General features: G+C 42.1%; 1 protein-coding gene across 31 annotated transcripts in view; it reads left to right on the forward strand.

Moving 5' to 3' along the window:
* Positions 1-2,963: 2,963 nt before the first annotated feature.
* The window catches only part of LOC110529179 (MAP/microtubule affinity-regulating kinase 3), a 110,758-nt gene continuing 88,869 nt past the window's right edge, over positions 2,964-24,852 (forward strand). For 11 of the 31 annotated variants that reach the window (XM_036984700.2, XM_036984699.2, XM_036984703.2 and 8 more), the window contains exons 1-3: positions 6,930-7,104; positions 15,072-15,263; positions 15,784-15,837. In XM_036984700.2, the coding sequence (XP_036840595.1) occupies positions 6,994-7,104; positions 15,072-15,263; positions 15,784-15,837 (357 nt within the window). In that variant the 5' untranslated portion in view covers positions 6,930-6,993. Of the gene's footprint in view, positions 3,227-4,179; positions 4,931-6,911; positions 7,105-15,071; positions 15,264-15,783; positions 15,838-24,852 lie in introns of those variants that run through there. The other 20 variants (XM_090242520.1, XM_090242527.1, XM_090242532.1 and 17 more) reach the window with 8 other exon arrangements.

Here is a 24,852-nt window from a genome sequence, read left to right on the forward strand (position 1 = left end):
TTTGTTCAGTGTAGGCCTCTACTTGAATGCATATTCTACAGGCTACCTCTATCCTAAATGTTACCTTTATGTTCAGTGGGAATGACTCACACGACTGCTATACGGTTGTTAGTGAATGTTGCACTAAAATGTCACAATGACAATTGTTACAATGAATATTGCACTAAAGTACAAGTTCCAATGTTACAATAAAGTTACAATATTAATGTTTCACTACATGTTGCACTAAAGTAACAATGTTGAAATACATTGATGGTTGTTGTCTTTTTGTCTTTGCTCTCAGTATTCATATCGTGTTGTATAAAAGGTTTTTGATGTGTAAAATAGTCACCTTAGAATGTGACGAGGCATTCTAGTGGCAATGCTGGGGACTGCTAGTGACAGAGTTTTAGATGTGTTAATAACTGGGCTGGGGACTGCTAGTGACAGAGTTTTAGATGTGTTAATAACTGGGCTGGGGACTGCTAGTGACAGAGTTTTAGATGTGTTAATAACTGGGCTGGGGACTGCTAGTGACAGAGTTTTAAATGTGTTAATAACTGGGCTGGGGACTGCTAGTGACAGAGTTTTAGATGTGTTAATAACTGGGCTGGGGACTGCTAGTGACAGAGTTTTAAATGTGTTACTAACTTGGTTGGGATATATAAGAACTTTGATAACTGCACAGGAGAAACATGTTAATTCAGTATACGTAACATTATCCCACCGGTCACAATTGTGACCGACCATAAAACACACTTTTTCACCTACCTTTCCATTAAAATTTCAAAAAATAATGATGGATTACTTCAAAGGGTTACTAATGACACTTGATTTGGATATTTTCACGTCTGGGAAAAATTCAGGATTTAATCGGTTAAAAAAATGAGTTACCAACATTTATAACTGCTGAAAAGATACCTTTCAAGAAAGTGGAAACCTACTGACCATTTACTAATGAGTTAGGCCTACCAATATAACTCATCAAAATATCTCTGACTCCAGGATGGGAAAATTCTTTGTCTTTGTCCTCCAGGCCGGGTTAGTGACACAGTCTTCGCTCCTGGCTGCTGCAGATGTAGCGGGCTGACCTTCATCCTGTTTTATCCCCTCCAAGCTATGGTGATAATCTGCCTCTAGAAAATGTTTACATTGTTTGGTTTCGGTAATTGCTCCAATTCCACACAATGCTTATGTATTGGTGTCCCATCTCTGGTTTTTTAAGCATCCTCAGGTCAGCACCAAGTGCACATCATTAATCTAATTAGGCTACACAAAGATTAACTGGTTAGTCCTTACTTACTTTAGCATGGAACTCCCTAGTCTAGAACTAATTAATCTGAAGTTAAGCAACGTCTCAGAAATACATGTTTTAAATCTGGATTAATTTAAGTATAATTAACCTAGTCCTGATTTAAATTAAAATCTGTCTGGGAAACTGCCCCTAAACTGCTCATCTGTGATCACATGATTCCGTCAGGAAGTTTCAATGATATTTCCTGAAGATAAAATCAAAGCATTTTCTCATGCTTTTATCAGATCAAAAACATGTTTAGCTTTCGGTACAGTACTTGGTTCCTACATCATGTGGGTTTGAGTGTGTGTTTTGGTTTATGAGGAACAAAGGGATTGTGAGTAAATGACCACGCTAATTCAGCAGGCTGAGAATTGCAATTTTAGGACAAGGTTTGATGCCATGGACTATGGAATAAACAGGTTCCAACTATTTCCACAAGAAGGAGCCATTGACTGCTATTGAAAGGAAGATTTCATGACCTGCTAAAAGCAACGATTTGTATAACCAACCCAAGATAGACCAGAGCCTGTCGTTTCCATTGGGTGAAAATTAATCATAGTGGGCAATAATTTGCATATTTCACTTAGGGGACGCCTACTCTGTGAAGTGCGCTGTGCAATAACTCAATTCGCCCTTGCACTCCATAACACATTTAAAAAAAACAAAAAAACTATGGCAAAGGGTAAAGTCTACAAAAACGCAGTCCACTCTGTTTGTTACAGATTATAGCTTTGGAAATCGAAAACTGTATGGAGATCAAATGTTTCATCGATGAGAAAATATACAGAATGTCTGCCAAAATCCATCTCGCTCCAATTTCTCCCAAAGCCGGCCACTGAGCTTCCCCTCATCGCCATATTTGGTATTGAGTGGCAACACCAACCGAATGCATGACATTTATCCGGGGAAATATCTGTCTCATTGTTCGAGCTGTACTAAAAGTGCACAGCCTACGAACCATGCTCTATTAATATTGATCTCACCAGATGTATAAATATTTTACCGGATGTATAAATGTGAAGCATCCGGTTGGCGTTTCCACTCACTACCAAATGTGGGAGTGGGAGAAGATGGAGGGAGATCGATTTTGGGCGACATTCTGCTAAATTTCTCATCGATTAAACATTTGATCTTAATACAGTTTTCTGTTTCCAAAACTAGAATCTGTTACGAACAGACTGGACACAGTTTTGTAGACTTTATCCTTTGCCAAAGTAAAAAAATAAATGTGTAGTGCATAGTTATTAAAATGTGTAGTGCAATTGGGTTATTGCACACGCGAACCTCAGAGTAGGCATGCTAGAATGCGCCAATAGGCTCTTACTAGCTCGTGGCTCTGCCCACCTCCTTGTTTGTAGTTATTGAAAAAGTATTTTCTATCCGTGTAGCGAAACAGGATGGTTCGTACAAGGTTAAAAAGTGCATACCAGTTGTCATGTTCCCACGTAAACCACCAGAGGGAGATATTACCTACAATTTCAACTTTAATCCAAGGAACAACAACAAAAAACTACAAATTAGACATTTTAAGATTTTTATCAAGCACAGATGTAAATAAAGGTCAGTACTCGACTCAAGTAAGTCATTATACTCAACATAGTTAGACATTCTACTATCCTATGACAATAAGAATGACAGCTCAAAATAATGTATTAATCAATGCCTGAGTGCAAATAGAGAACTGAATGTCAAAACTGATGTTACCGCCAGACTAGCCTCATTGTACTATACAGTAGGTTGGAAACCTTCAACACTGGTGGATAAACACCACTTTACACTTGTAGATTTATAGAAATCTAACTTTAATTAAATGTAACTTGGATCATACTAATCTTAGGCTTTAAAAAAAAAAAAAATTCAGGTAGACAGGGCCTTGAATGTTACAATCTACTCACATGAGATGGAGGACCAGAGTCAGTGTGATTGATTGATTCACAACGACGCAACATGGTGAGTGATAAATGTGTTTTGCTGTCAAATGTTCCTTAAACTTTTCGATAGGCCTTTTGTGTGTGTGTGTGTGTGAGACAGAGAGACAATATAATATTGTGTGTGCAAGTGTCTGTGTGATCACCCTGGAAATGTACAAAGATACCTTTGTGCTAATGAGGTAGGGTCAGTGTGACATGTGAGTGAACTCCCAGGCTCCTCTCTGCTGGTCGAGTACCCTCCCTGTGACGGCCAGGGCGAAACTGCACGTTGTTGCCCTGGAGACCATCTCATGGTGAGAGAAGAAGACAGTTTTTTTTCTCACGTGAGAGAGAGAGAGAGGGTGAGAAGAGAGAAAGAGAGAGACTTGGATTTCAAGCCAATATCCAACTGTGTTTTAGAAATAAATCAGTCTTCCTTTAGAATTGTTTTTTTCCTATATCTTTTCCTGTCTTTCTTGTTTGCTCCGCCTCCACCACTTTGTTACGCAGACTGTTTTCTCTCTCTCTCTGTGTTTCTTAATTTTCTCTGTGTCTCTCTGTGAATAGACCCTTTGATGGTGTGTGCTGGCCACACAGGAAGTGCACTGCTAGAGGTGCGGCTCATGTGAGAAACACAAGACAGGATGCAGTGTGTGTGTGTAAGCATGTGAGACCGAATGACTGTTGTTACAATATAGATGGAACTTGTCTCAGATTAGACCCCCAATCTCCATCCTGCAAGCAATTAACTGAAAGTGTTTTTTAGTTGTTTCAACAAAAAAAAGTTTTTATTTTAGGAGAATAGATTTGGGAGTTCAGAATCAGAGAGATGGAGTGGCACTAAAAATAAAAAGAGTCAAATCAATCTGTGCTTTCAGTTGTTTCACATGCACGGGTCAGTAGGGGCAACCTAAATGCCTCTAGGCACGGTAGGCAGGGGTGTTTAATGTATTGTGCAGCAGGTAGATTTTTCTCTCCAGTAATCACCCTAGCAACAACAAACAGCTCTGCCCCAACCGAAGCTCCAATAAGCTTTAAAGCCATGTCTTTCCTCACTTCCTCTCAACGCATTGGGTTTGGTTTGGCACTCTCCAGTTAGCAGGCGGCCATCTTGGATATAGCAATCAAGAAAACTACCCTTACTTTTGGAATGGGGAGGACTTTAACCGAACTTGGGTCTTTCGGGGTACCAGCACCGTCGGAAAACGGGGCAGCGCGCGTCGGAAGCTGAAAATCAATAGTAACCCAAGCCGCCAAAACTGGCTGCAAATTCTGAGACAGGTTTTACGTTAACACCCCTTCCCCTCCCCTTTTTCCTTGACTAGACATTCTGTGCATTTGTAGAGAGCCCGTGAACTATTGGAATACAGTTTATTCAGTTTTAGTTCCCTAAAAACGAATTGGAACATTTTGGAGCTCGGGGTTATGGTTTGTTGTTGGACAACCTTTTGTGGGTTGTTGTGTTTTTCGCAATCTGTCCCACCTCTGTACAGTAATGCGGTTCGACAATTTACCTAATTAATCTGTGGTCTAGACATCTTCCAGCGTGTGTTTGCTGGAATTTCGGCGTTGCGTTAAATCCATGTTCTTCAATAGCATTTGTAGACCTGCTTTCCTCCTGTTGGGCTAAGGTGCAACAAAATAAAAAAGGAGACCCAGAACGCCGAACCACTTCGTGGAACAAGACATTAACATGTCAACCAGAACGCCACTACCTACTGTCAATGAGCGTGATACTGAAAATGTAAGTATTTGTTCAAGTAAGTTAGGCTTTAACGTTACTCCTTTCAGCTCTAAAATTGGCATTGACCAACTTTGTAAGAATTATGTTTGTGCCAATTTAGGTGTCATAGTCTACATGTTATGGTACTTTCAAGACAACTGGGAATTGAGAGAAAAAGAGGTCAAAACATGACGTCAGTGAACTTCAGGTCGGAAAGTCAAATCAATTATTATTTGTCATATGCTTCGTAAACAACAGCGAAGTGCTTGCTTACCGGCCCACCCAAACAATGCAGAAAGGGGGAAAAAAAGTGAAATGGTAGAAAAATAATAACACCAGAAATACTAAAAATAATAACACAATTAATTAATGATAACTTGTCTATCTATATACACGGGGTACCAGTACCGAGTCGATGTGCAGGGGTACGAGGTGATTGAGGTAGATCGAGAATATACATATAGGTAGGGATAAAATGACTATGCAACAGGATAGATAATAAATAGTAACAGCAGTGTATGTGATGAGTCAAGAGTTAGTGCAAAAAGGGTCATGCAGATATTCTGGGTAGCTATTAGTTAATTATTTATTTCACCATTTAGCAGTCATATAGCTTGGGGGTAGAAGCTGTTTAAGGTCCTGTTGGTTCCTGACATGGTGCATCGGAATTGCTTGCCGAGTGATAGCAGAGAGAACGGTCAATGACTTGGGAGTTTGGAGTCTTTCAAAAAATATTTAGAACCTTTCTCTTACATCTCCTGATGTAGAGGTCTTGGAAGGCAGGGAGATCGGCCCCAGTGATGTACTGGGCCATACGCAGTACCCTCTGCAGTGCCTTGTGGTCGGATGCCAAGCAGTTGCTATACCAAGATGATGCAGCCAGTCAAGATGCTCTCAATGGTGCAGCTGTAGAACGTTTTGAAGATCTGAGGGCCCATGCCAAATCTTTTCAGCCTCCTGAGGAGGAAGAGGCATTGTCGTGCCCTCTTTGCGACTGTGTTGGTGTGTTGTGGACCATGATAGTTCCTTAGTAATGTGGACACCGAGGAACTTGAAGCTCTCGACCTGCTCCACAACAGCTCTGCCCTCTGTTACCTGTAGTCCATGATCAGCTCCTTGTCTTGCTGACATTTGAGGGAGAGGTTGCTGTCCTAGCACCACACTGCCAGGTCTCTGACCGCATCCCCGTAGACGGTCTCATCGTTGGAGCTCTAGGAAGATGCCTGTTTCCATCTTGGAATTCCGGGTTGGTTGACAGTAAAAAAAAAAAAAAAAGATTTTTTCCCAGTAGAAGCTTTTTTTCTCTCTAAAGTTTCCAGGTGTCTTGAACACACTGAAGTCAGATTTCCGAGCTCTGAGTTCCCAGTTGTTTTGAACCCTCGGAAGTCCCGAGATTAAGTTCCCCGTTGTTTTGAACGCGACACCAGTCAGGCCAGAAATCTCTAATATACAGTGCGCTCGGAAAGTATTCAGACCCCTTGAATTTTTCCAAATGTTGTTACGTTACAGCCTTATTCTAAAATTTATTAAATAAATAACTAAATCAGCAGCAATCTACTCACAATACCCAATAATGACATCACAATACCCCAGATTGACAAATCAAAAACAGGTTTTTATAAATTTGAGCAAATTCATAAAAAACAAACATACCATATTTACATAAGTATTCAAACCCTTTGCTATGAGGCTCGTAATTGAGCTCAATGTGCATCCTGTTTGCATTGATTATCCTTCAGGTGTTTCTACAATTTGATGGGAGTAAATTCAATTGTGGTAAATGCAATTGATTGGACATGATTTGGAAAGACACACACCTGTCATCATTTATACACATCACATCATTTATAACTTTTAAGCATGGGAAACTACAGGTGAGTTTACCTGCTGGCGCAAGGTGTAATCTTTACATTACAAAGATGCCTGCTTTGTTACTGGTTGGCATGGCATTCTGGGGTATATAGGTCAACCAGCACACACTATAATTAGGACAAGCTCTGTGTGCCCACCCCCTTGGAGTTGAGCGACAGGTGCCCAAAACGTGTTCACACGCCTCTGAGCATCAGTGAGCGCAATTTGGATCAATGAACTGTCACCAGCACAAAACCGGACAGGCAGCCTGCTCCGATGCCATTCAGATCGCCAATGCTAGGATGAAGGGCTCACACTCTGTAAAAAGGCACCGCATCACCATAGTAAGTATTCGTTTTCTTCTTGAAGTGACCCATTTTTTTTGGGGGGGGGTATTTTGAAGTTTTCAATATGCGCCACAGTACTACGCGAGAGAGACTTTTTCTAGTCTAGGCAAAGATAACGTAGTTATTCAGTTGAACTCGATTGCAAAAGTATCAATAGGGCTATTTAAGTGTCTCAGAGTTCGTACTAGTTTTGCCGTAAGGTTTTGGTGTTTGGAGACATACGAATTATGTGTGCAAATGTTGTTTTTTTTGTGAATTTGTGTGCGTCCTATTTATAAAGACCTCCATTGTGCCTTATCAGTAATTTGTGTCGAGAGGTCACAAGGCTTAGGAATGTTTTTCCCGTAGTGGCCACTGTATGCTGACCTTGATGACACGTTTATGGTAAATGGTCCTACTCTCTCACTTTTAGAGAGTAAGCAACCAACAGAGACAGACGATTTCAAAAACCTGTATTTTGTCACTTTCAAGTCTGGGTTGATAAATTGGCCCTGTGGTGATTTTAAATTAGTCCCCTTGATCACACGGCACATAATTAGGCTATGTCTGACTCATGACGACATGAATTGAAGAACCTTTCACAATGGAGCCATTACTTGACACAATAGGATTCCATCCCTGACCAAGTCTTTGACACTCTACGATTACAACCTTGGTCTGTTATTTTGGGACACGTTGTTGATTCAGCTATAGACGGCACACTGATGAAATGCAGTAACAGCTGTAGGCGGCACACTGATGAAATACAGTAACAGCTGTAGGCAGCACGCTGATGAAATACAGTAACAGCTGTAGGCAGCACGCTGATGAAATACAGTAACGGCTGTAGGCAGCACGCTGATGAAATACAGTAACGGCTGTAGGCAGCACGCTGATGAAATACAGTAACGGCTGTAGGCAGCACGCTGATGAAATACAGTAACGGCTGTAGGCAGCACGCTGATGAAATACAGTAACGGCTGTAGGCAGCACGCTGATGAAATACAGTAACGGCTGTAGGCAGCACGCTGATGAAATACAGTAACGGCTGTAGGCAGCACGCTGATGAAATACAGTAACGGCTGTAGGCAGCACGCTGATGAAATACAGTAAGTGTCATTGTCTGTGCTTTACTGTTAGACTTGGAACTGTGAGATGGTTTGGCAGGATGATAAACCCACAGATGGGTTCTTCTGACGCTATCAAAGAGGATCAGCATATTTTTCAAGTTTGCTACTGTATCCATCTCTATACTGGGTTTACATCGCTGTAATGGTCCTAGAAATTAGGACGCTTTGATTCTTAGGGCCGTATTCCATAGAGGTCTATTGTTATGGTCTCATTGTACTGCACATTGTAGGATTATATTTCATAGTTGCCTTTTGGATGATCTTTTAAAAAGGTTAGAATAATCAAGTTTTCTGTCAGTTTGAGCTTCAGGGCTTTTGGAACTAGCGTCTATAAAAGGTAGACCAGTTTGTTGGTGTCATTTGCATTTAAGCCAATCTGTGAAGAGGGGGAGGGGTAAAAACAGACAAATAGTTCAGCACGGTAGTTGTAGAAACTCCAGTAGCAAAAAATGCTCCTCCATGAACAGTGTTCTAGTTATTTTTTGAACAGTCACTGTGTCTTATGAAACTCTTGGGTATAGACAAATAGAAAGTGCTCACTGTAATGAAGACACACCACAAACTAAGGGGGTGTTTTCACAGCGTTGTGGTAACACCCCAGCAATGTGTCTAAAATGTTGGCACAATGTTACTGTAAAGGCCCTTTAGACAATTGCGATGGTTTCTAGACGTGTTTCCTTAAATGTAGGCCGAGACTGAAGTGTTTTTTTTTTTTTTTTTTGCAATATCTTATTTTGTTCCAATGATTGTGCTAATCTCACTCACTGAACAACTTGGAAACCAATTGTAGGTCGCTATCTCCGAACTAAACAGATTGTATTAACATGTGGTGACATGGGGAATGTCAATGTTGTTACTAAAGTTACGTGTTTAGGTACATACGTATATAGAGTTACCCTGCAAGAATCCATTAACTGTTGACGGACGTTGAGGTTGAGAAAGGTGCTTGGTTTTGGTTGACCCATCTCAAGTGCTTGTCAGGATAGTACAGCTGTGCCCCATTTGGCTAACTGGACCTGCGTCACAGCCCTTCGGGCTGATGGATACTTTGCCGGGCTAGGACATCGATGTTGGATAGATACCACTCCACTACCAACCCTCCTCTCACCATACACCCACTATTGCTATTAAGGTCATTAACCTCTTCCCTTTTATTGTTTTGTAGGGCTGACCTCATTTAGGAAAATGGTCGATTGTTTGGTCGATAGGCTGTTGGTCGACTGAGATTTCTTTAGTTGAACAGTAGCAAAAAATGTAATATTATTCATGGTGTACAAGACACCTGTCTGATTCGCGCCTGTCTGAGTGGACTAATCCATTATGAAGGCTGTGGGAATGGCACAGTCCATCACTCTAAAGCATGTGCTGCTGAAATTGTATAAGGTTAAGGACAAAGGTGCAACACTAATAACAATATTTGATATCAAAATGCTCTTTCTCCCGCATTTGATAGTGGTCACGGTTCTGAAACATCCATGCTCTGTTGAATTGCCGACTTTTCCTTGACCATGTTGCTATGTGCATAATAGCCAGGTTAACCAGCATATTGGTGTTGAGAACCATGTGGCAGAGGCAGCAGCGGAGTTAAGAGAAGAGAAAACAGCCCTTGCCTTAATTGTCTAAGAAAAGTGAGGAAACCCAAACTTAATTATGTCTATAACTGTTAAATGTGCCTGTCTTTACAAATCATCCATATACAGTGCCGTCGGAAAGTATTCAGACCCCTTCACTTTTTATACATTTTGTTACGTTACAGCCTCATTCTAAAATGAATAAACATTATAAAAGTTGTAAAAATATTATCTACACACCATGCCCTATAAAAATGAAGCAAAAACAGGTTTTTAGAAAATGTTGCAAATGTATAAAAAAAACTGAAATAACCAATTGAGCTCAGGTGCATCCTGTTTCCATTGATCATCCATTGATCATGTTTCTACAACTTGGAGTCCATCTGTGGTAAATTCAATTGAATGGCATGATTTGGAAAGACACACACCTGTCTAAATATGGTCCGACAGTTGACAGTGCATGTCAGAGAAAAAACCAAGCCATGAGGTTGAAGGAATTTTCCGTAGAGCTCAGACAGAATGGTGTCGAGGCACACATCTGGGGAAGGGTACCAAAAAATGTCTGCAGCATTCAAGGTCCTCAAGAACACAGTAGCCTCCATCATTCTTAAATGGAAGGTTTGGTACCAACAAGACAATCGTGGGAGAAGGGCCTTGGTTAGGGAGGTGAACAGAGCTCTACAGTTCCTCTGTGAAGATGGGAGAACCTTCCAGAAGGACAACCATCTCTGCAGAACTCCACCAATCAGGCCTGTATTGTAGAGTGGCTAGACGGTAGCCACTATGAGTTTGTCAAAAGGCACCTAAAGACTCTCAGACCATGAGAAACAAGATTCTCTGGTTTGATGAAACCAAGATGGAACTCTTTAGCCTGAATGCCGAGCGTCACCTTCTGGAGGAAACCTGGCACCATCCCCACGGTGAAGAATGGTGGTGGCAGCATCATGCTGTGGGGTTGTTTTCCGGTGGCAGGGACTGGGAGACTAGTCAGGATTGAGGGAAAGATAGATCCTTGATGATAACCTGCTCCAGAGTGCTCAGGACCTCACCTTCCAACAGGACAACGACCCTAAACAATATCCACACAGCGCTTGCTACTTACTGTTTTTTTTTCTTGCAACCAGAAAACATTCCACCGTTTCAAATTCATTTGTCACATCCTCTGCATCCAATTTGCTGTCACGTGTTAAGGCATTTGGAATATGTTCAATTTATTGATGTGATTATGATATGCTATAGGTCAGGCCCTATTGGTCATGTGCATGCGATGGATACATGTGTCATGTAAAGAGAGCAACGGTTGAGGGACTAGGAAATGTTTTTCCGAAACAAGTGAGGGATTTCTGTAACAACTTTTCAGTCAGTAATGGCTGTATTTATGTTGCAGCTTCAGCAACATGGACAGCAAAATAAACACTGATGTTTTGTGGTGGTTGCTGCAGCAGGAAGAAGAGAGAAACAGTGTGTGCTAGTCACACAGTCACTCGCTGTAATTTATTACATTTTTTTTTACAAATCGCAGCAAGTTTAAGTCCTGCCCGGCACAATCAAATCAATTGCGGTTCGACTCCCTCTAATCATGTGTGTGTATTAACTATTTCATCAAACGGAGCGCTTAACGCATCGGACAAGTATATTGCATATAGTTAATTTGATTAAAATACATAGGATATGTCTATATATGGAAAAATACACATTTAAACATTTCTACCAATCAATTTAGTTTAAAGAACAGAACTCTCGATCGACCATGATTTGTTTGTTTGTTGGGACAGCCCTAATTGCTTCTCATTAATACAACACATGTGGTTTTCCATAGAACGTAGTAACCCTTTTTCTTTTGTCAAATCTCATTATTAAATTTATTTAAGTGTTATTTGTATTTTATTTCACTTATTTTTACACTAAACCATTCCGAAGTTATTCAGAGTGCACTAGTTGATTCAACTGTGAGTAGGGCTTTCTGAGAAAAATGAAACCTCACAGTGGGGCTCAATCTTACATTAATTGCTTATCTTTGTATCTTTGGACCTTATCAGTTGATAGCAGTGCAAAACCGCACAGTAGTTAGTCAGTCTATAAATGAATTGATATCGAGCGTATGTGAAGATAGAACTCATTTGAAAGACAATGTATACCTGGATTGATTGCTGTAAAAAGGGAATTGATTCTGAGACTGTTGTTGGGTGATGGTATGGGTATCCACATCTATACATTCCTTACTTCAAGATACAGTATTTTAACCTGGCCTTAAAAAAAAAATATATATATATATATATATATTTATCTCACAGTTGAAGTCAGAAGTTTACAAACACCTTAGCCAAAAACATTTAAACTCAGTTTTTCACAATTCCTGACTTTTAATCCTAGTAACAATTCCCAGTCTTAGGTCAGTTAGGATCACCACTTGATTTTAAGAATGTGAAATGTCAGAATAATAGTAGAGAGTGATTTATTTCAGCTTTTATTTCTTTCACCACATTCCCAGTGGGAAAGAAGTTTACATACACTCAATTAGTATTTGGTAGCATTGCCTTTGAATTGTTTAACTTGGGTCAATTGTTTCAGTAGCCTCCCACAAGCTTGCGACAATAAGTTGAGTGAATTTTGGCCCATTCCTCCTGACAGAGCTGGTGTAACTTAGTCAGGTTTGTAGGCCTCCTTGCTTGCTAATGCTTTTTCAGTTCTGGCCACAAATTCTCTATTGGATTGAGGTCAGGGCTTTGTGATGGCCACTCCAATACCTTGACTTTGTAGTAGTTAAGCCATTTTGCAACAACTTTGGAAGTATGCTTGGGGTCGTTGTCCATTTGGAAGACCCATTTGCGACCAAGCTTTAACTTCCTGACTGATGTCTTGAGATGTTGCTTCAATATATCCACATAATTTTCCTCCCTCATGATGCCATCTAGTTTGTGAAGTGCACCAGTCCCTCCTGCAGCAAAGCACCCCCACAACATGATGCTGCCACCCCCGTGCTTCACGGTTGGGATGGTGTTCTTCGGCTTGCAAGCCTCCCCCTTTTTCCTCCAAACATAACGATGGTCATTATGGCCAAACAGTTCTATTTTTGTTTCATCAGACATTGCTCCAAAAAGTATGATCTTTGTCCCCATTTTTTATTTGTTTTTATTTGACCTTTATTTAACTAGGCAAGTCAGTTAGGAACAAATTCTTATTTTCAATGACGGCCTAGGAACAGTGGGTTTAACTGCCTGTTCAGGGGCAGACTGACAGATTTGTACCTTGTCAGCTTGGGGATTTGAACTTGCAACCTTCAGGTTACTAGTCCAACGCTCTAACTACTAGGCTACCCTGCCGCCCCATGTGCAGTTGCAAACCGTAGTCTGGCTTTTTTATGGCGGTTTTGGAGCAGTGGCTTCTTCCTTGCAGAGCGGCCTTTCAGGTTATGTTGATATAGGACTTATTTTACTGTGGCTATAGATACTTTTGTACCTGTTTCCTTCCAGTATCTTCACAAGGTCCTTTGCTGTTGTTCTGGGATTGATTTGCACTTTTCGCAACAAAGTATGTTAATCTCTAGGAGACAGAACACGTCTGTACAGATGAACGTGGTACCTTCAGGAGTTTGATAATTGCTCCCAAGGATGAATTAGACTTGTGTAGGTGTACCTTTTTTTTTCTGAGGTCTTGGCTGATTTCTTTTGATTTTCTCATGATGTCAAGCGAAGAGGCACTGAATTTGAAGGTAGGCCTTGAAATACATCCACAGATACACCTCCAATTGACTCAAATGATGTCAATTAGCCTATCAGACGCCTCTAAAGCCATGACATAATTTTCTGGAATTTTCCAGGCTGTTTAAAGGCACAGTCAACTTAGTGTATGTAAACTTCTGACCCACTGGAACTGTGATACAGTAAAATAATCTGTCTGTAAACAATTGTTGGAAAAATTACTTGTCATGCACAAAGTAGATGTCCTAACCAACTTGCCAAAACTATAGTTTGTTAACAAGAAATGTGTGGAGTGGTTGAAAAACGAGTTTTAATGACTCCAACCTAAGTGTATGTAAACTTCTGACTTTAACTATGTTTTACTGAAATATATATATATATATATATATATATATATGTATGTATATATATATATATGTATATATGTATATGTATGTATGTATATATATGTATATATGTATATGTATATGTATATGTATATATGTATATATGTATATATGTATATATGTATATATATATATATATATATATATGTGTGTATGTATATATATACAGTCAATTTTAACAACCAAAATGTCCCATTTTTTAAAGACATTGGCTCTTAAGCTATTTTGAGTCTGTTCCAGGTCTGCATTCTAAAATAAGTGTCTGTTCCAGATGAGTTATTACACCGTTGTAAGGTTTCTCTGTGAGTGCAGCCGCACGCTCACTCAAGTGCTTTGCTCAATCTTTTCACCTAATGCTAATGACGTTACAGCGTTGTTCAAACATTCAGCAATCTCTACTATACCCTCTTATTACCAGGCAGTGCTGATATCAGTATTTACGACCAGGACTTTATTCCCTTCAGAACAGCAACTCATGCTAATGGCTGTACAACGTTTGCCAAACATTCACCAATCGTTTGAATCCTTTCTCATCTTTACCAATGGTGATATAATGCCACCAGGTTTTTTTTTTCCTCCCCAAAACATCAGCTCGGTTAACACTTTATTCAAACAGTTAGGAATTGAGATGGCAAGTTGGGGGAGAAATGGGCAAGGTTGCTCACGGGGATTGAACCCCAGTCCCCGGTGATTGTTTTAATGTCTATTGACAAGTTGAGCTCTGATCAATGCCCTCCAGGCCAGGAACATTGGTTATCCCAGTAGTAGAGAGAGTCTTGTTCCTTCTTTCTTGGAAAGAGTTTAGGAAAGGCCATAGCTCCATGAACATTTTATAAACCTGTAATTTGTTTCAACCGATTCCATTTAATCCGGATTAAACTCAAATCAATGATTACCTCATTATTTGTCTAGTCTTCGCTTTTCACGTGTTGTGAGACAAATTTTTTATGTCCCAAGAATCAAGTTATTGTGCTAGTGTGCTTCTTCCACTACCATAAAACATACTTTTAGACTGCTGAAACAAGCTCGCAAATATTCTTCAGGAAATGTATATTTTCTAGCCTTGGCTTTTGATTGTCAAGCTCTTAGGTGCCATGCTGCTACGTGTCTACACAAGATCAATGTCCTGTTTAGTCGATATTCTCTGACATGCAACTTCAAATGACCTTTGACCTTCTTCTAATCTCCTCCCCACAGCACACCTCGCACACCGATGGGCGCAACGAGGTCACCACGCGGCCCGTCCGCTCAGGCGCCCGCTGCCGGAACTCCATTGCCTCGTGCGCCGACGAGCAGCCACACATCGGCAACTACCGGCTGCTCAAAACCATCGGAAAGGGCAACTTTGCCAAGGTCAAGCTGGCGCGTCACATCCTCACGGGCCGAGAGGTGAGACAGCAGCAGGATCATTTTCTCATTTGTTTGGCTCGGGTAGAATACACTAAAGTAGAATGGATTACAATAATTGTTTGCTTAAAAATATATATATTTATATTTTGAGTACAATGTTGGTTAGTAGATTTAGCTGATACCAGCCACCTCACCCTTGCTGTACTTGACAAGTCAAGGGGCAACACGCTGCACCAATCGTAACAGTAGTCACTGTAATTGCATTTTGTTTGTTGGCGAAACAAAGAAAATGCAAGTTGGGGAAATTGTATTAAATGTACTAAACTTACTGAAGCAACAAGCTAGAGGCAAATTGTATTGAGACCCCCTCCAGCCCTCAGTTCTCCTAGAGGCGGCAGTGCATTACACACTCTAAAATAGCACTTTTGCAATCTGAGAAACAAGTTTGTTATTATTGAGTGGCCAGCCGATAGGCATGCAAATTCCTATGTTGAGTTGTTAGAAGTGGTTTCAACAGGAAGTTATTTTTTTTCTTCCCCCCTTTACTCTCTCTTGACAGGTTGCCATCAAAATCATCGACAAGACACAGCTGAATCCTACCAGCCTTCAAAAGGTAAAAGAAAAACCTGTCTTGTCTCCCTATTGGACACTGCACATCCCTTTCCATGTGCATTCTCTGGTTGTAGAGGACTGTGATATCATTAGGCCTGTACTGCAATGTACAGTTGTAGTCAGAAGAGTCCCTACACCTTAGCCAAAAAACATTTAAACTCTGTTTTTCACAGTTCCTGACATTTAATCCTATTAAAATTCCCTGTCTTAGGTCAGTTAGGATCACCACTTTATTTTAAGAATGTGAAATGTCAGAGTAATAGTAGAGAGAATGATTTATTTTAGCTTTTATTTCTTTCATCACATTCCCAGTGGGAAAGAAGTTTACATACACTCAATTAGTATTTGGTAGAATTGCCTTTTGAATTGTTTAACTCAATTGCTTCAGGTAGCCTTCCACAAGCTTCCCACAATAAGTTGGGTGAATTATAGCCCATTCCTCCTGACAGAGCTGGTGTAACTGAGTCAGGTTTGTAGGCCTCCTTGCTTGCTCACGCTTTTTCAGTTCTGCCCACAAACTGTCTATAATTTTGAGGTCCGGGCTTTGTGATGGCCACTCCAATACCTTGACTTTGTTGTCCTTAAACCATTTTGCCCCAACTTTGGAAGTATACTTGGGGTCGTTGTCCATTTGGAAGACCCATTTGCGACTAAGCTTTAACTTTCTGACTGATGTCTTGAGATGTTGCTTCAATATATCCACATAATTTTCCTCCCTCATGATGCCATCTAGTTTGTGAAGTGCACCAGTCCCTCCTGCAGCAAAGCACCCCCACAACATGATGCTGCCACCCCTGTGCTTCACGGTTGGGATGGTGTTCTTCGGCTTGCAAGCCTCCCCCTTTTTCCTCCAAACATAACGATGGTCATTATGGCCAAACAGTTCTATTTTTGTTTCATCAGACCAAAATGTACGATCTTTGTCCCCATGTGCAGTTGCAAACTGCAGTCTGGCTTTTTTATGGCGGTTTTGGAGCAGTGGCTTCTTCCTTGCTGAGCGGCCTTTCAGGTTATGTTGATATAGGACTCTTTTTACTGTGGATATAGATACTTTTGTACCTGTTTCCTCCAGCATCTTCACAAGGTCCTTTGCTGTTGTTCTGGGATTGATTTGCACTTTTCACAACAAAGTACGTTCATCTCTAGGAGACAGAACGTGTCTCCTTCCTGAGCAGTATGACGGCTGCATGGTCCCATTGTGTTTATACTTGCGTACTATCGTTTGTACAGATGAACGTGGTACCTTCAGGAGTTTGATAATTGCTCCCAAGGATGAACTAGACTTGTGGAGGTGTACCATTTATTTTCCGAGGTCTTGGCTGATTTCTTTTGATTTTCCCATGATGTCCAGCAAAGATGCACTGAGTTTGAAGGTAGGCCTTGAAATACATTCACAGGTACACCTCCAATTGACTCAAATTATGTCGATTAGCCTCAGAAGCTTCTAAAGCTATGACATAATTTTCTGTAATTTTCCAAGCTGTTTAAAGGCACAGTCAACTTAGTGTATGTAAACTTCTGACCCACTGGAATTGTGATACAGTGAATCATAAGTGAAATAATCTTTCTGTAAACAATTGTTGGAAAAATTACTTGTGTCATGCACAAAGTAGATGTCCTAACTGACTTGCCAAAACTATAGTTTGTTAACAAGACATTTTTGGAGTGGTTTAAAAACAAGTTTTAATGACTCCAACCTAAGTGTATGTAAACCTCCGACTTCAACTGTATATAATATTCCTACTTCGAAAGCTGTATGTGGTGAAAAGTGTTAGTACATTAGTAACACTTCATGCCCTATTTCCTATTTCCTATTTATTTTATTTTGATGGAGGTGGCCTGTGAGTGTATGGGACTTCCCTTCATCAAATAGCCCTTGAAACTAGTTTTGTACTGAAATGCACAATTATAGCTAACTAATATGATTCCCCCATGGGATTTTGACATGTTGTGATTCTGAGTGCTTCAGTACGTGTCTTGGAAGCACAACTAGCTTAATTTCAGTGTGTGTAACTCACGAACTTCACAGCAGACTCAGCATTAGTTTGAGCAGAGGCGCAGAGTCCAGACCCCCTTAAAGGTGTAAGTCGTTGTACTGCACTGCATGGTGGGAGGCAGGGGGTAAAGTGGTGGCTGGTAGAGGAAACCTCAGCAGACTTGGATTTCAGAGGCTGCTAATAATACCCTCGGAGGAGATCTCAGAATGGGAGGCTGGTGAAAGAACAGCGCTGGGCCTGCCAACAAGGAAAGAGATGCAGCAACTGGGGTCTGGGCTGTAGTGGGGAAACGGATGGGGACAGGGGGCCGTTGACCCGTTGTAGAAGTACAGAGGATCTGCAGCACACAGGACCCAAACTGTCTTCTTCATGGTCTGTTTATTATTATGCTCTGATGAAAGCTGAATTGATCCGACGCTTAAACATGCCAGCTGGCCCAAATATAGTTAAAGGTAACAAATGAGGTGATGTCTTTCAGGACTTTTTATTTGAAAAACCATTTTGAGTGCCGTAACTTGGACATTAGGACCTTTTCAACCAATAATGTTTGCGGCAGAGTAACCCTAACCTAAAATTAGGACACGTGCCAACTAGTAATGTCACATTTACATTTCACCGACCCCCCCCCCCCACAAATATTTTCTGAGACCCACTTGAAACTGTAGTAGACTTTAGACTTTGCTACGGTGCAATTTACCAGGGTGGCAATTTACCAGACTGCGGCTACTGCCCTGTCGTGTCTGCCCCCCTTCCTTCAGCTATATAGATCAGACTGTCACATTGGGGTCGGTGGAGACTGATGACGTTCACCCCCCCCCCCTCCACCCCACCAACTCCTATAATTAGCCAACACTTGTTTTTCCAGGCCATCGATTCGGTTTGCTTTCCATTTGCTGGCCAATTGACAGCCCGTGGCTTGAACTGTGGGTATACAGGATGGTTGGTGTTAGGTAGGGAGGGAGGGAGAGAGAGAGAAGGATGAACACAAGGACGATGAAGGAGAGGAGAGGAGAGCGGGCGAGCGTCATGCTGCGCTCTCTCTCTCTCGCTTCTCACTCTCTCTCCACCTGGGCGCTTAGCTCTTCACCAGGAGCCCACTGCTTTCTGGGTCGGCAGGCGAAGCCAACAGGCATCTGCATGATGAAGTGGTCTAAAACAATTCCTGGTTCTGCGCCATTCTGCGTAACTGAGCCTCCAGTGGGTGTCCAACAGAGCCGGATAGCTTTTACAAGTTTGATGTGTCCTCACAGCGTTTTACCTCCACACAGCGCTTTATTGTCCTCACAGCGTTTTACCTCCACACAGCACTTTATTGTCCACACAGCGTTTTACCTCCACACAGCGCTTTATTGTCCTCACAGCGTTTTACCTCCACACAGCACTTTATTGTCCACACAGCGTTTTACCTCCACACAGCACTTTATTGTCCTCACAGCGTTTTACCTCCACACAGCGCTTTATTGTCCACACAGCGCTTTATTGTCCACACAGCGCTTTATTGTCCACACAGCACTTTATTGTCCACACAGCACTTTATTGTCCACACAGCACTTTATTGTCCACACAGCACTTTATTGTCCACACAGCGCTTTATTGTCCACACAGCGCTTTATTGTCCACACAGCGTTTTAACTCCACACAGCGCTTTATTGTCCTCACAGCGTTTTAACTCCACACAACGCTTTATTGTCCTCACAGCGTTTTAACTCCACACAGCGCTTTATTGTCCTCACAGCGTTTTAACTCCACACAGCGCTTTATTGTCCTCACAGCGTTTTAACTCCACACAGCGCTTTATTGTCCTCACAGCGTTTTACCTCCACACAGCACTTTATTGTCCTCACAGCGTTTTACCTCCACACAGCGCTTTATTGTCCACACAGCGTTTTACCTCCACACAGCGCTTTATTGTCCACACAGCGCTTTATTGTCCTCACAGCGTTTTACCTCCACACAGCACTTTATTGTCCTCACAGCGTTTTACCTCCACACAGCGCTTTATTGTCCACACAGCGTTTTACCTCCACACAGCGCTTTATTGTCCACACAGCGCTTTATTGTCCACACAGCACTTTATTGTCCTCACAGCGTTTTAACTCCACACAGCGCTTTATTGTCCTCACAGCGTTTTACCTCCACACAGCACTTTATTGTCCTCACAGCGTTTTACCTCCACACAGCGCTTTATTGTCCACACAGCGTTTTACCTCCACACAGCGCTTTATTGTCCACACAGCGCTTTATTGTCCTCACAGCGTTTTACCTCCACACAGCGCTTTATTGTCCTCACAGCGTTTTACCTCCACACAGCGCTTTATTGTCCTCACAGCGTTTTACCTCCACACAGCGCTTTATTGTCCTCACAGCGTTTTAACTCCACACAGCGCTTTATTGTCCTCACAGCGTTTTACCTCCACACAGCGCTTTATTGTCCACACAGCGCTTTATTGTCCTCACAGCGTTTTACCTCCACACAGCACTTTATTGTCCACACAGCGTTTTACCTCCACACAGCGTTTTACCTCCACACAGCGCTTTATTGTCCACACAGCGTTTTATTGTCCTCACAGCGTTTTAACTCCACACAGCGCTTTATTGTCCTCACAGCGTTTTACCTCCACACAGCGCTTTATTGTCCTCACAGCGTTTTACCTCCACACAGCGCTTTATTGTCCTCACAGCGTTTTAACTCCACACAGCACTTTATTGTCCTCACAGCGTTTTAACTCCACACAGCACTTTATTGTCCTCACAGCGTTTTAACTCCACACAGCGCTTTATTGTCCTCACAGCGTTTTAACTCCACACAGCGCTTTATTGTCCACACAGCGCTTTATTGTCCTCACAGCGTTTTACCTCCACACAGCGCTTTATTGTCCTCACAGCGTTTTACCTCCACACAGCGCTTTATTGTCCTCACAGCGTTTTACCTCCACACAGCGCTTTATTGTCCTCACAGCGTTTTACCTCCACACAGCGCTTTATTGTCCTCACAGCGTTTTAACTCCACACAGCACTTTATTGTCCACACAGCACTTTATTGTCCTCACAGCGTTTTAGCTCCAAACAGCACTTTATTGTCCTCACAGCGTTTTAGCTCCACACAGCGCTTTATTGTCCTCACAGCGTTTTAACTCCACACAGCACTTTATTGTCCTCACAGCGTTTTACCTCCACACAGCACTTTATTGTCCTCACAGCGTTTTAGCTCCACACAGCACTTTATTGTCCTCACAGCGTTTTACCTCCACACAGCGCTTTATTGTCCTCACAGCGTTTTACCTCCACACAGCACTTTATTGTCCTCACAGCGTTTTACCTCCACACAGCGCTTTATTGTCCACACAGCGTTTTACCTCCACACAGCGCTTTATTGTCCTCACAGCGTTTTACCTCCACACAGCGCTTTATTGTCCACACAGCGCTTTATTGTCCTCACAGCGTTTTAACTCCACACAGCGCTTTATTGTCCTCACAGCGTTTTACCTCCACACAGCGCTTTATTGTCCTCACAGCGTTTTACCTCCACACAGCACTTTATTGTCCACACAGCACTTTATTGTCCTCACAGCGTTTTACCTCCACACAGCGCTTTATTGTCCACACAGCACTTTATTGTCCTCACAGCGTTTTACCTCCACACAGCGCTTTATTGTCCACACAGCGTTTTAACTCCACACAGCGCTTTATTGTCCTCACAGCGTTTTACCTCCACACAGCGCTTTATTGTCCTCACAGCGTTTTACCTCCACACAGCACTTTATTGTCCACACAGCACTTTATTGTCCTCACAGCGTTTTACCTCCACACAGCGCTTTATTGTCCACACAGCACTTTATTGTCCTCACAGCGTTTTACCTCCACACAGCGCTTTATTGTCCACACAGCGTTTTAACTCCACACAGCGCTTTATTGTCCTCACAGCGTTTTAACTCCACACAGCGCTTTATTGTCCTCACAGCGTTTTAACTCCACACAGCGCTTTATTGTCCTCACAGCGTTTTAACTCCACACAGCGCTTTATTGTCCTCACAGCGTTTTAACTCCACACAGCGCTTTATTGTCCACACAGCACTTTATTGTCCTCACAGCGTTTTAACTCCACACAGCGCTTTATTGTCCTCACAGCGTTTTACCTCCACACAGCACTTTATTGTCCTCACAGCGTTTTACCTCCACACAGCGCTTTATTGTCCACACAGCGTTTTACCTCCACACAGCGCTTTATTGTCCACACAGCGCTTTATTGTCCTCACAGCGTTTTACCTCCACACAGCGCTTTATTGTCCTCACAGCGTTTTACCTCCACACAGCGCTTTATTGTCCTCACAGCGTTTTACCTCCACACAGCACTTTATTGTCCTCACAGCGTTTTAACTCCACACAGCGCTTTATTGTCCTCACAGCGTTTTACCTCCACACAGCGCTTTATTGTCCACACAGCGCTTTATTGTCCTCACAGCGTTTTACCTCCACACAGCACTTTATTGTCCACACAGCGTTTTACCTCCACACAGCGTTTTACCTCCACACAGCGCTTTATTGTCCACACAGCGTTTTATTGTCCTCACAGCGTTTTACCTCCACACAGCGCTTTATTGTCCTCACAGCGTTTTACCTCCACACAGCGCTTTATTGTCCTCACAGCGTTTTAACTCCACACAGCGCTTTATTGTCCACACAGCGCTTTATTGTCCTCACAGCGTTTTACCTCCACACAGCGCTTTATTGTCCTCACAGCGTTTTACCTCCACACAGCGCTTTATTGTCCTCACAGCGTTTTACCTCCACACAGCGCTTTATTGTCCACACAGCGCTTTATTGTCCTCACAGCGTTTTACCTCCACACAGCGCTTTATTGTCCTCACAGCGTTTTACCTCCACACAGCGCTTTATTGTCCTCACAGCGTTTTACCTCCACACAGCGCTTTATTGTCCTCACAGCGTTTTACCTCCACACAGCGCTTTATTGTCCTCACAGCGTTTTAACTCCACACAGCACTTTATTGTCCACACAGCACTTTATTGTCCTCACAGCGTTTTAGCTCCAAACAGCACTTTATTGTCCTCACAGCGTTTTAGCTCCACACAGCGCTTTATTGTCCTCACAGCGTTTTAACTCCACACAGCACTTTATTGTCCTCACAGCGTTTTACCTCCACACAGCACTTTATTGTCCTCACAGCGTTTTAGCTCCACACAGCACTTTATTGTCCTCACAGCGTTTTACCTCCACACAGCGCTTTATTGTCCTCACAGCGTTTTACCTCCACACAGCGCTTTATTGTCCTCACAGCGTTTTACCTCCACACAGCGCTTTATTGTCCACACAGCGTTTTACCTCCACACAGCGCTTTATTGTCCTCACAGCGTTTTACCTCCACACAGCGCTTTATTGTCCTCACAGCGTTTTACCTCCACACAGCACTTTATTGTCCACACAGCACTTTATTGTCCTCACAGCGTTTTACCTCCACACAGCGCTTTATTGTCCACACAGCACTTTATTGTCCTCACAGCGTTTTACCTCCACACAGCGCTTTATTGTCCACACAGCGCTTTATTGTCCACACAGCGTTTTACCTCCACACAGCGCTTTATTGTCCACACAGCACTTTATTGTCCACACAGCGTTTTATTGTTTGATAAGTCATCGTGGCAGGGTAGCCTAGTGGTTAGAGCGTTGGACTAGTAACCAGAAGGTTGCGAGTTCAAACCCCCGAGCTGACAAGGTACAAATCTGTCGTTCTGCCCCTGAACAGGCAGTTAACCCACTGTTCCCAGGCCGTCATTGAAAATAAGAATTTGTTCTTAACTGACTTGCCTGGTTAAATAAAGGTAAAATAAAAAATAAATAAAATCGTCTCTATGGTCTGACCCTTCGACTCATTACTGGTCACTGAGGAAGTTTTATCTGTAAGACCTCTGGGTTCATGTTGAAAGGTCTGCTCAGTCTGTTCAACTGGATTACTATGGCAGCTTTGGGACAAAGTTAGTTGATGTTGACTTGAAGGATATGAATGGTAACACACAGGAAAGGCTGTCGTGGTAAATCGTTTTGAATGTTAAACTCATCTGAATACCCCTAATGGGAACTATGTTAAAGTGGTCTATCTTCCCTGCTGTTAAATGCATCTGTCATTCACTCTCATGTCATCTTTAAACATGACCTGATTTAGGTGGAAAGTTTTTTTTACATTGGATGTGTGGATATTTAATAAAATAAAAGAAAAAGCCACCCAATGATGGTATGGATTGAAGATGGATTATACTCAGAAGTGGTGAGCAAAACAACACATGATGTCTGAGAACATCACAGTTGAAGAGTATGACCACTGGACTGATTTAATTTTACATTTTATATTCTATTTGTATTCTTTTATATTTATATATATATATATATATATACATATATATTTTTTTTTACAGTCCATCGGAGCATCCTAGATTAAAATACACATCTCAGGCCCTCATTCTGACAATGGGCACCTTTTGTTACAGCTAAAACATTTTTTTTTCATCCCGCCAGCCTTCTTTACATCCCCTCTTGCGCTCATCGGTTTGTTTTCACAGACTCGTTCGCTGCAGCTATTTTTATTTGCTGTGGTGTGACGTGTGACCTCTTATGTAATTGGTGGGAGTGGGAGGAGAGCCCCACTGTCGATTCAGTCAATCTTCCTGCTTTTTAGAAGCGATGTGGTTTTATTAAGACCCGAGGTCAGGGCACCGGAATGTGAATACAAGTAGCGGAGGATGAGCTTGAAGTATACTATTAAAACCCTTCAAACGCATCAATGGCTCTGCTCGAGGCGATGTCACCCTTACCTGGGCGTCGGGAGCCATGGTTGTCAGCCATAGGATGTGTGGGGTTGGAAGGAGGAGGTGAGATGTAGAGCAGGAGAATAGTTTTCAGCTTTGGTAGATGACACCAGTTGATTTTTACCTCTAAATGTTAGTGCCATACATTTGTGTTCTGATGGCTTTCGTTGTATCTTGTCGGCTCTGTATCAACATAGCGG

The sequence above is a fragment of the Oncorhynchus mykiss genome, chromosome 8, assembly GCF_057628025.1.
Source record: "Oncorhynchus mykiss isolate SJ-2025 chromosome 8, ASM5762802v1, whole genome shotgun sequence".
Lineage (NCBI taxonomy): Eukaryota > Metazoa > Chordata > Actinopteri > Salmoniformes > Salmonidae > Oncorhynchus > Oncorhynchus mykiss.